A 13456-nucleotide genomic window follows, 5' to 3' on the forward strand; every position below is an offset into this window, starting at 1 on the left:
TGCATAACAAATATTAACAGATCTAAAGGGAGAAGTTGATAGTAACACAATAATAGTAGGGACTTTAACACCTTACTCACATCAATAGATGTATCTTCTAGGCAGAAAATCATTAATGAAACATCAGTTTTAAATGATACATTACACAAGTCAGACATAAAAGATATAAATACAGAACATCCCACACAAAAGCAGCAGAATATACATTCTTCTCATTTTACATAGTTCATTCTCAAGGAGAGATGACATGAACAAATCTCAATAAATTTAAGAAAATCAAAATAGCATTAAACATTTTTTCTGAACACAACCAGCTGTATGCCAACAAATTGGACAATCGAGAAGAAATTAATAAATTCTTTGAATTGTACAACCTCCCAATGCTGAAACATAAAGAAACAAAAGATCTGAACAGACTGTTCACAGGTAAGAAATAAAACAAACCTTCCCTGAAACAAAATTCCAGGGCCAGATGGCTTCATTGGTGAATACTACCAAATATTCAAAGAAGATCTAATACCCATTCTTCTCAAACTCTTCCAAAAACTCAAAGCTAGTGTCACTCTGATGCCAAAGCCTGACAAGGACATCATAAAAAAAATTATAGGCCAATATTTCTGATGAATATAGATGCAAAAATCCTCAAGAAAATACTGGCAAAATGAATTCAACAATAAATTGTGTTTGGCTTTTGATATTAAAAATCAAATACCAAAAGAAAACCACAAATATGTGGAAATTAAGCATCATGTTACTACTGAATAACTGTTGGGTCACTAAAGAAATCAAGGGCAAAATACCTACAGACAAATGGAAAATACTGTATACCAAAATCTTTGGTATGCAGCAAAAGCAGTATTAAGAGGAGTTATATGGCAATATAGGCTTATCTTCAGAAAAAGAAAAATCTCAATTAAATAATCTAATTATACAGCTAAAGGAATTAGAAAAAGAAAACCAAATGACTGCCAAAGTCAGTAGACAGAGGGAGATAGTAAAATTCAGAGCAGAAACTAAAAAAAAAAAATAGAAACCAAAACAAAATCAATGAAATGAAGAAATGGCTTTTTGAAAAAAAATTTTAAAATTGACAACCTCTGGCTAGACTCATTAAGAAAAAGAGAAAAAACTCAAATTAATAATGTCATAAATGAAAGAGAAGTTATAAGAGATACCAGAGAAGTACAAAGATTGTAAAGACTACTATGACCAGCTGTATGCCAACAAATTGAACAATCTAGAAGAAATTAATAAATTTGAATTGTACAACCTCCCAATGCTGAAACATAAAGAAACAAAAGATTTGAAGACTGTTCATTGGTAAAGAAATAAAAAAACTTTCCCCGAAACAAAAGTCCAGGGCCAGATGGCTTCATTGGTGAATACTACCAAATATTCAAAGAAGATCTAATACCCATTCTTCTCAAACTCTTCCAAAAACTCAAAGCTAGTGTCACTCTGATGCCAAAGCCTGACAAGGACATCATAAAAAAAATTATAGGCCAATATTTCTGATGAATATAGATGCAAAAATCCTCAAGAAAATACTGGCAAAATGAATTCAACAATAAATTAAGAGATCATATACCAGCATCATGTAGAATTTATTCCAGGGATGAATATATGTTTCAACATGTGCAAAGCCATCAATGTGACACATTACATCAACAAAATGAAAACGAAGGATTAAATATCATATGATTATTGAAATAGATGCAGAAAGAGTATCTGGTAAGACCAAACATACATTTATGAAATAAACTGTTAATAAAATGGGTTTAGAAGGAACAGACTTAAATGTAATACAGGCCATAGATGACATCATACTCAATGGTGAAAAATTTAAGGCCTTTTCTCTGATATCAGGAACAAGACACAGATGAGTACTATCACCAGCATCATTTAACAGAGTACTGGAAGTCCTGGTCAGAGAAATTAGGCAAAATTATAAAAGAATGAAATGTAACTACATTGGAAGGAAGACGTAGAACTGCCATTATATTCAGATGACATATTATACACAGAAAGCCCTAAAGACCTCTACACAACTATTAGAAATAATGAATACAGTAAAGTTGTAGATAACAAAACCAAAATACAAAAAATGTGTTGCATTTCTATATGCCTACAAGGTACTAGCAGACAAAGAAAAGAAAAATAAATCCCATTTAAAGTCACATCAAAAAGAATAAAATATTTAGGCATGTATTTAACCAAGGAAGTGAAAGAGTTATACACTGAAAACTATGAAAGTGTTGGGAGAAACTGAAGAAACCACAAAGAAATGGAAAGTCATTCCATGCTTATCGATCAAAAGAATTAACCGTGTCGAAATAGCCCTTTTACTTAAAGTAATATTCAAATTCAATGTAACACTATTACATTGACATTCTTTACAGAAATACAAAAAAATCCTGAAATTTGTAATGAACCATAAAAATCTTTGAATAACAAAACAATCTTGAGAAAAAAAGTACAAAAATGGAAGCATCGTGTTCTCTGATTTCTAAGTATAATATACAACTCTAGTAATCAAAAGTTTGATAATGAAATAAAAATGGGCACATGGATCAATGGAATAGAATAAAGAGCCCAGAAATAATCCCACACTACATAGACACCCGATTCATAACAAAGAGCCAGAAGCTTGCAATAGAGAAAGGAAAATATCTTCAATAAATGATGCTAGGAAAAGTACATAGTCACATGTAAAAGAGTGAAATCAGACTACTACTTTATACCATATAAAAAGTTAATTCCTATTGGTTAAGGACTTGAATAAAAGATCTGAAAACAAAACACACAGAAAGAAACACAAATGATAAGTTCTTGGACATTGACAATAACGATGTCTTTTTGGATTTGTCTCCAAAAGCAAGGGAAACAAAACATAAACAAATGAGACTATATAGAACTAACAGGCTTCTGCACAGCAAAAGAAACCATCATTAAAACAAAAAGGTAACTGAATGGAAGAAAATATCAGCAAAACATGTATCAGACGAGGGATTAAGATCTAAAAATAAAAAAGCAACTCAATAACAAAAATACAACCTGATTAAAAAATGGGCAGAAAATCCAAATGGCATTTCACCAAAGAAGACATACAGATGGTCAACAGACACATAAAAGGAGTTCATCTCTTAGCACTAGGAAAATGCAAACTGAAATCACAGTGAGATTTTACATTACACCTATTAGAACAGATAAAGAAGATGCGGTACATATATACAATGGAATACTGTGCAGTTATTATTAAAAAAACGATGAACTCTCGTCATTTGTGAGAACATGGATGGAGCCTAAGGAGATTATGTTAGGTGAAATCAATTAGAAGGAGAAAGACAAATACCAGATGACTTCACTAATATGTAGACAAAAAGGAAAAAAGCAAACCTGCAAACAAAAGGAACCCTTAGACACTGACAACTGAATGGTGGTTCCCAGAGGGGAAGGGGTGGGGGGGGTGGTAGAACATGTAGAGGGACTTGACTGATTGGAGGTGAATGGTAAGTGGACATGTGGTGAGGCACATACAGTTGACGAGGTGTGCAGTCTGAAACTTATACAGTGTTGTAAGCCAAAATTACCTCTAAAATAACAAATAAAAAGAAAGATAGTTAAGACTTTTATATAATTTTTAAGATTTGTGAGGTGGGTGTGGAAAACTATTTGTCTCGTGGCCATACTAGCAAAGCCTCTATGTAAGTTTCCTTGGCTCTATAAAACCATCACCTACCAACATGGAGTGGTGTGCTTTATTTCTTAGGTCTCCTCTTGCCCTCCACATATAATAGCCAAAGTCAGATTATCCCTGAGTTGTGGCCCAATACCCTGGATAAGGAGGGACTACTGTATTGTGAAAACCATAATGTAACTGGGAGGAAGAAAAATGCTTATAAAATGGGGGAATGATCATAATTCAGTACAGGTATTTTTAGCAATATTTACATTTGCTTAGTATATTATTATTTTGATAGACTCCATTAATGTAAATCAATTTAATATAAATTTCTCCTCATTTTCAAGTGTAACATATTTTGTATATGCACATCAAGTGGAACAACAGGTAAGGCAACATCATTATTAGCTTCCTTCAGCAGAGATAATGTCTCTGGGCAACAGACTTTCCAGCTCTGGGCAATAGAAGTCAGCACAATATTAAGGAATCATTCATTCTGTCTCAATGCCACTAAATGAACAAACACAGGTTTTAAAATAGAATTGTATCCATTCATGCAAAGGCCATGAAATGACTTCAATATGCTCTTAATTTGACATTACACTAAATTGATAGCTGAAACGTTCAATATCCCAATTACCACTTCTCAGTCTACACATCAAATGATCATCTCCAATTCATTAAGAAATTTGAACTTACCCTAGGAGGTTGTATAGATTTCTGATTGGAAGCTGATGAAATTAAAAAATAAGAAAGTGAATTAATAAATAAGAAAAATTAAGGCAATGTTAATATATAAGATAAAATGATCAGGGTTAAAACTCCATTTCAAGAGTTCCAGCTTAGACTATTTAAAAATACATAACATTCATGATTATATGCATTTATAGTATAAAATGCAAATAATATGCCTATATCAAATAACAAATATACATGGTCTCTCACTTGTGCATGCACATCCACATATCTACCCCTCACCCTCACCACCCCCTTACCCCCCTCCAATCAACACTTGATAATAGTTCTTGAGGGGAATAGGTCATTATTTACGGACCCCCATGGTAAAATCTACATCCCTCCTTATTTTACCCAGTTAGAATGTGGAGAGAATGTGCCAATAACCAATATCCACCCATACTTTGTTGTTGCCCACCCTTAGCTCATTGCTCTTGCTTTTTGTGACCCATTCTTTTCCCCCCTTCTTCCAACCTTCCAGTTTTTAAAAATTTCAAACTGCTAACAACCTAAAGAAAATATTCAGATCCCTTTGAGTTTGCAGAATTATTCTAGGTGGGTGGCTAGTTTTAGTTTCAATCATGTCCTTTTCTGTGTATGCCTTCTTAGTTTTCCAATTTACCCCTTTTATTGCTTCTGACTGAATTGGTTAATAAAGATAAAGGAATACAGGGTCAAAAGAAAGTGATGAAAGAGAAAAGACGTGCTCTAGTTGTACAGGGAAGGAGGAAGAAATTCCTTATAAAAATCAATGAGAAGGGCCCAGGGCAGCTAAAACTAGTTCTAAACACAGAATCAGAGTTCTACAGATACAAAAGCAGCCATGAGCAACATCCCCTGAAATACTTTGTAGGAGGGTGATGCTACTGGATAGAGCAGTCAAGCTCACTTCTATGGACTGGATGCTAGCACTGGATTCACACATTAGCATCTTGAGGCATGCCCCCAGAACTGCTCTAATGTGTTCTGGCATTTACTTACTACATTTGTCCATATTTGCTTTATCAAGATTCCAAAGTTAATGAGAAATGGGGTTAAATCTGAACCAAGGACTCTCTGATAGAAAATGACAACTGGCTGGCCTGGAAATCATTTCCCTTCCACTGGAATATGAAGAGGAATAATAGAAAGAAGACTAGAAAGTCTTCTTCCATGAGGACATAAAAGAGAGGACAAACTAATTAGCTAGTAAGTAAAGCACCAAAGAGAGAGGAACTAAATAACCATAACCCTCTTGTTATCAAGAGGGCAACATAATGACTTGGGTTTTAAGAGATGTATTAAATCACCCCAATTCCTAAACCACTTTCTGGGAGGTCCAGTTCTGTATTTGCTTTCATAAGATTCCTTTCTCCCTTAAGTGGCATGCATTGCTTTAAAGTAAATCTTCCCTACTGAAGGCACTTGGGCCATCATTTGGTGCTTGGAACCAAACCAGAAGGAAACCTCTTTTTAAGGAACTATGGAAATAGTGTGGGAATATGAGTGAGTGAAATTTAGCAGACTCCCAAATAAACCAAGCTAAATTACAGAACTTTATTAGTGACCATCACGATAGTCACTTGTGTATACGACTTCAACTACACTGTGCTGTACAGCAATGTTCTATCAAGGAAAAGAGAACTGATTTGCTATCTTAATGGTTAGTGAAAAGTCAGAGGTAAGATTTGAGTTAAAATTTTCAGCTCATAAATTTATTTATTAGAATTAGTATGAAGACTTGTCAATTCACTTCTTTTCTGCCCTAATGATGTGTAAAGAACAGTTTCTGAGTTCCAAATCTCAGGTCCAAGGAATGTCACATATGGCTAGTTCATTAAAAAATAGCTACAAAGGACCCAAAGCGGCCATATGTGAGCTCAGTTGCAATGCTTCTTCTTGATTTGTTCTTTTCTTTTTGAAATACTTAACCATGTGCCATAAATATACTTGTGTGTTTTGAATTTTCAGAAATACTTCTAGATGCTGATGCCAAATTAATCTCTCCCCAATAATAGGCAAGAAAGCATTGCTGAATTACATGCACATATACACACACATGCCTTGTCACCCTGCGATGACATGGCAAATACAGCTTCTGACTGCTTCTAGGTTGATTTGTATTAAAACACGATTCAATACCATTATACTGAACTAACTGGTAATGGCTTTAAATATATGAAAAAGTACTAACCTTCATAAAAACCCTATATAAATAGCAAGCCCAACTAGAGTGAGTTTTAGTAAGTTCCCTTAATCTTCTGTATTTTTGCATTGTTATTGTTCCTAGCCCCTATTTCATTTTACAAAATTTAAATGTGTTCAGTAAGAAGCAAATAAAGAAAATCCAACACAGTTAAAAAAGAAAACCATAGAAAAATGAAAGTTAAAATCTTACTTTTTAAAGTAACAATTAAGGTTACAAATTTAAACTTAGAAATAATGGAATATATAAAAGTTAAAATTCTTTTTGGAATGTTAACTTATTCTTAAAAAGACAGCTTAGTTTTAAAAGAAAAAAGTATCTGAGGATTTTATTGCATTTAAGTCAAGCCATATTCATTAGGCTTTCCTAAAACAGAGCATCGTCAATGGGTAAAAATTATTTTGGAAACATTTTCAATTTTTACAACCTACACAGTCAAAACTTGTAACCTTAATGTTACATATACTCAGATTTATACATTCAGGTTATATAAGAAAAACACATCAATTTTCCTAGTCTACCACATTATCTAAAGAGCAACTTTCCTGTACCTTTTCTCTTCTTGCCCTTCAACTGACCGAAGGTGTGCCTCTGAATTCTGACAAGTTGATTTGAAAAGTTAATTTAGAATATTCTTAAAATGTCAATAAAATTGGACTAAATTCTTATCTTACATAGTCTATTCTTACATGTTAAATTATAAATAAAGAAAAATAATTTTGGGAACTTTTCATGATTTCATTTTCACTTTGTTTTAATGTGAGAATAGCAGTTTGCAATTACACTTGTGTCACGGGTTTGGTAGACAGATAAGCAGTGGAGAAGACAGGAGGATATGGTCAAAGGGGTGGCAGCGAGACAATGCCTGTTTCACTTTAGTCAGCATCTCCAGACCTGTTGGTGACTATGCTAACATTTTGTTAAATGTAGTAGGCATGGGGAAGGAAGGAGAAAGAGAGACCATTAAGATAATAAGGGGGGGAAAAAGAACAAAGAACTGACCATCAGTCAAAGACACCTAGCACTACCTGGCACTGTGTGGGTACTGAAGGTCATGTGCTGCTGTCAAGCGCTGGTAGGGAGCAACATAATCAGCAGCGTCATCTCCAGGAATCAGACAAATGGTGATTAGAAGACTCAACAAAAATAGAATATGTATCAACATTTATAATGTGATGCTTATGATAGCTACCAAATGAATGCCATTTTGCTTTTAAAATCTTAATTGTGTTTCATGGATTTATGAGGCATAACCTAAGAAAATTTTACTGAGTAAACAACTCTAACTTTTGAACAAATAAGCTAAAGCTAGGAAGATTTTAGTAAAGTTGTTCAATTATTTCTCTAATAAGCATTAATTAAAGAGGGGAACAAAGAATATATAAAATATTGAGCTCAATGATAACTCAGCAAAAACTGAAGTTCAGGGATAAAAGTAAAATCTCTTTGAAAACAATATGCAAGTCATGTGGGAAATCACATTACTGTAACAATTCAAGGTTTACATTCACTTTTAGAAACATGGTTCACCTAAAGCAAAATAGAAACGTTAATTTTTTTACTCTATTCATTTGAGTAGTGTTTAAGAGTTTGATTTACTTCACAAATTAAAAAAAAATAATTTTTTTTGAAGGGGATTAATGGAAACTAAATGGTAGGTAACTCCTTCAGCTTAACTTTCATAATACAGTAGTTTTAGACAAAAATAAAAACTTATGTATATTGTCATGTCATTAGGAAATAGTGGTTTTAATTCTGTCCCAATCTGTATTATGTTTATATCTTTGTCTTGCTTAACTGCTCTAGTGAGGACTTCCATACTATGTTAAATAGTGGTAAGACTGAATCTTATCTTATACTTCATCTTAGAGGAAAGGTTTTCAGTTTCTCACCATTTACTATAATATTAGCTGTGGGTTTGTCATATATGGCCTTTATAATGTTGTGATATGTTCATTCTACCACCATTTTGAGGGTTTTATCATAAGTGGATGTTGAATCTTGTCAAAAATTTTCTATGAATCTATTGATATGATATGATTTTTATCTTTCCTTTTTGTTGATATGGTAATTTGCACTGATAGATTTACAAATGCTGAACCATACGAGTACCCTGGTGTAAATTTCATTTGGTCATGATGAATGATCTTTTTAATTTATTTTTGAATTCAGTTTGCTGACATTTTATTGAGGATTTTTGATCTAATTCATCACAAACAATGGTCCATAGTTTTCTTTTTTGTGCAGTTACGGTCTACATTTGGTATCACAGTAATGTTGGCCTCATTAAATGTATTTGGAAACATTCTCTTGCCTTCTATTTTTTGAGGACTATGAGAAGAATACATACTAGTTTGTCTTTGAAGGCTGATAGAACACACTAGTGAAACCATCTGAGTTGTTTAAGAAGGTGTAGTATATATACACAATGGAGTACTACTCAGCTATAAAAGAGATAAATTCTTGCCATTTGTAACAACGTGGATGGGACTGGAGGGGCTCATACTAAGTGAAATAAGTCAGAATGAGAAAGACAAACACCAGATGGTTTCACTCATATGTGGAACAAAAGAAAACAAAAGAAAGGAACAGATAATATAAAACAAAACAAAACTTCCAAATAGGACCAAAATTGAAGCTAGCAGGAGACAGAGGTGGGGAAAAGAAGAGGGAGGGGCCCAATGAACTGTGATGGACTGTGGGTGCCTTGGTGGTGGGTGTGGTGTGGTAACATACATCTGAAAAGTGCCATACTATGCCTATACTCTGAAGCATATGCAATGTTGTACACCAATTCTACCATAACAAAGCAATAATAACAATAGTAAGAATTTTTACAGAGACCTGTTACTTGAAAATGGCAAGTTAAATTCAAAGTGTAGAAATAGTAAGTTATTTCCACACTTAAGAAATAATTGATTTTTAAAAAGTGAAAGAATAAATTTTAAAACAATGTTTTTATCACATTGGCTTTAATCAAAAATATGTTAAAGTTAAGTGTAAGAGGACACTGCACTTAAATTTACATTTCAATTCCTGCTACTTAGGGTAGTCAAGATCTACTGACATTCTGAAAGAAGAGCAAGTGACAGGTTTCTGTGAAAGTTCTATCAACCATGGACTAGCTATGAATTAACATGAATCCTCAACAATCTCTCCTTTTACTTAGAATAAAAAATCTATACAGTATATAACAGAAAGCCATTTTATTTTAAACTGGTTTATAATCTATACATTTCATTAATTCATGTGACTCCTGCTCCTTTTCGTTACCCCCAAGTCATTCCAATTCTAAAAATACAGCAGCACTCATTGTATTTTCTCATTTTTGGTGTTATCAGTCTATTTGGAATTATCTTAACTATAAGAATAAACCAAAAGCATTTTCCAAATTATAAATTTGAAATTCCTTGCATAAGCTAACAAAAATAAGGGTGACTTACCAACAAATTTCATATAAACTAATCCAAGTAATTCTGCTAGAGCTATAATACCCAAACCTGTAATCAGAAGAGGGCCATGTATTGGGGTGCACTCTGTAAAAACAAACGAAATTTTGTATCAGAAACCCATTTTGTATCAGAAACCCACGTGAAGTAACGACTAATGATTATTTCAAAGCTCATTAATAACATATTAAAGCAATGCTTTTTAAAGACAGTAATTCTTTTTCTAATTATCAAGAAGCAAAAATTATCTACACATATTTATCAATTATTAATTCAGTCACTCAGTCAGCAAAATGACTCCAATTATTTTTTAAAAATGCTTTTATTGTATAACGTGTCATATCATGACTAGTTACATCAAAACTAGTGAAAAATGGTATATAAAACCAAGGCTCCAACCACTTGGGGCCTGGTAATTTTTAAAATTCTCCCACAAATATAGGCATAGCAACTTGGCTCCTAGAACAATCAGTCTGTAGCCAAAATTCTCATAGTCATATGGAAAGCACTATTCTCAGCAAGGTGGAAGTGAGAGTTAAAAAAGAAAATGCCAAACGCTGACAAGGATGTGGAGCAATGGAACTTCCATTTGTTGCTGGTGAGAATGAACAATGGTGCAGACACTTTGGAAAGTGGTTGGCAATTTGTTATAAACTGAAATATATTCTTAACATATAATCCAGGAATCATATCTCTTGGTATTCACTCAAATGGAGTTGAAAACTTATGTCTACACAAAAACATGTACATATTTTAGCAGTTTTAAACATTATTGCCCTGAACAGAGAGTAACCAAGATATAGGTAAACTGAGGTACAAACACACAATGTAATATTTTTCAGTACTTTTACAAAAAGGCCAAGAATCTGTGAAAAGATACTGCAAAACCTTACATGCGTATTAGTAGGTGAAAATAGTCAATCAGGAAAGGCTGCATGTCCAACATAAGAGAGTCTGGGAAAAGCAAAACTATGGAGGCAGTAAAAAGATCAGTGGTTGCCAGGGATTTAGGGCTGGGGAGGATGAATAGGCAGAGCACAGAGGATTTTGGGAAGGGTAAAACACTTCTGTAGAATATTATTAAATATATTTATGACTATGATACATGTCATACATTTGTCAAAATCATAGGACACCAGGAGTGAACCTTAATGTAAACTATGGATTCTAGGTATAATATGTCAATGTTGGTTCAACCTTTGTGCAACAAATGTACTGCTCTGCTGCGGGATGTTGACAGCTGAGGATATTACAATTGTCTATGGTATATGGGAACTCTCTGTAATTCCCACTCAATTTTGCTGAGAACTTAAGGCTGCTTTAAAAAATATTCCATATGTCAAAAAAACAAAACAAAACAAAACTCAACAACTTTGCCCAAGAAAAATTCATAGTAAAACAAGTTGGGTCTAAAGAAGGATGTAAGCCTTACCTGTGACACAGAGGCTTAGGCCAACCAAAGAGAGCACATAGCCCACCACCTGAAGGATCAATATGCCAATGGTGAAGGAGGACATCCCAATAGCTGGAGGAAGGAAAAGCATGTTGAGAGCATTTAATAAGCAACCATTCCTTCTTGTATTTTGTGCAATCAAGAGTATTATCTCATGAGCTTAGACTGATTCTGGAATTACTGGTCAGAGAGTCGATGCTTTCTCAGGGATCTAAACCTTCCTTTCTACTAAAATTAGTCAGCTCCAGATTCAGCAGCCTTCTATTTTCACAGCAGGCTGAGCTAGACTGACAGTGTTTATCCAAAAATCTTAAAACAATTCTGCCTTTGCCACACATGCATTTTAAAGTACGCATGGCTTTGCCACATACTGGTGGAGAGAGCCATTATATAAATGTACCTTTGTAAACATGATAACCTTTATCTTGTGTACCTAGATTGTGATTTTATGACAACTGTATAGTAAGTCAGAAGCTCTAGGAGCAAAGGTTAAATGTGCAAATAGAAAAATAAAACAACTCTTTAATAAGAACAAAAATGTTAGTGATTTACTCCCCAAATGCAGGGGAAATGACACCAACTATATTGAATAGCATTTTCTTTTAAAACTACAATACTGTTAAGACTAGTCAATAAATAAAAGAAAATAGGTTATTTACACTATTTGTGATTCATAACCCTATTTTATAGAACTAGTTTTGTTTTTTTTAAACAGGAGGCTTAGCAAAAGAAGTATATATGTTCAATATATACTTATAATTCAAAAAAATGAAATAAGAATATGAAGATGATCATTAATAAATCTCATTACAAAATTTAAAAAATCTGAATGGTGAGAAAGATATATGAAAATCACTTTTTACGAGATAATTGGATGCCATTTAAACCTAAGTTAGCCTTGAAATTAATCCATAAGGGGAAAATGTCACTAAGAATTGCTTGGGAAATTTATAATAAAATGACTTTTATTGAATTGTTAAAAAAATACATGAATACTTAAACTAGAAATGCTCAGCCTTTCATTTTTAAATGAAAAAGGTAGGAAAAATCATACTATGATAACAAATACTCACCTATCATAAATACACAGAACTGAAGTAATATTAATATCGCTGTAGGAATTACAATTAAACCAAGTCCAGAAGCATTTTTTGCTGAATATTCACCTGTTAATAAAAGCAACATTTAAAATCTTTTCCTGGGAGGTTAAAATATTTTATTAAATAAATTAATCTCAAAACTACTCTTGTAAACCATGAAATATAGGCATACTTCATTTTATTGCATTTTGCTTTATTGCACTCTGTAGATACTGAATTTCTCACAAATTGAAGGTTTGTGGCAACCCTGAGTTGAGGAAGCCTATTGGTGCACTTTTTCCAGCAACATATGATCATGGTTAATATTTTTAGCAATAAAGCAATAAAGCTTTTTACATTGAGGTGTGTACCTTGGTTTTTAGACATAATCTATGGCACACTTCACAGACCACAGTATAGTGTAAATATGACTTTTATATGCACTGGGAAACCAAAAACTGTATGACTGACTTTACTGTGACATTAGCTTTGTTGTGGTAGTCTGGCACTGAGCCTGCTGGCTCTCTGAGGAGTGCCTGCATGTTTTCCCTCCAGCTTCACACAAAATAGGTAGTTTTTTGATGGCTGAAGACCAAACTTAAGATATCTAATTGTCAATATCTAAGTTTTCTACTTGTTGAAAACTTGAATTGGCCCTGCCTTCTTACAGAATCAGAGCTGAGAAACTTTGGAGTCACCTCTATAATGTCCTTTCATTTACTATATTCAGTTTGCCGTCAGTTAAACAGCTGTTCTTTCAAATTGCTTCTGAATGTACCTTCTCTCTCCCCATGTCCTCACTAACTCCAGTTGCAAAGATAGCTGCCAAATTCCTGTTCCGAAACACTACACATATACTGTATTATGTTCACA

The 13456-nt window shown here is 33.4% G+C and overlaps 1 protein-coding gene across 1 annotated transcript in view; it reads right to left on the reverse strand.

Moving 5' to 3' along the window:
• Nucleotides 1–4110: 4110 nt before the first annotated feature.
• CD47 (CD47 molecule) overlaps nt 4111–13456 on the reverse strand; it is a gene marked incomplete at its 5' end in the record, with an annotated part of 45393 nt that continues 36047 nt past the window's right edge. The window contains 4 exons of the mRNA XM_084231904.1: nt 4111–4413; nt 10046–10138; nt 11484–11576; nt 12578–12670. Coding sequence (XP_084088030.1) covers nt 4349–4413; nt 10046–10138; nt 11484–11576; nt 12578–12670 — 344 coding nt within the window. The 3' untranslated portion in view covers nt 4111–4348. The remainder of the gene's footprint in view (nt 4414–10045; nt 10139–11483; nt 11577–12577; nt 12671–13456) is intronic.

This window comes from Talpa europaea (genome assembly GCF_964194135.1).
Source record: "Talpa europaea genome assembly, chromosome: 4".
Lineage (NCBI taxonomy): Eukaryota > Metazoa > Chordata > Mammalia > Eulipotyphla > Talpidae > Talpa > Talpa europaea.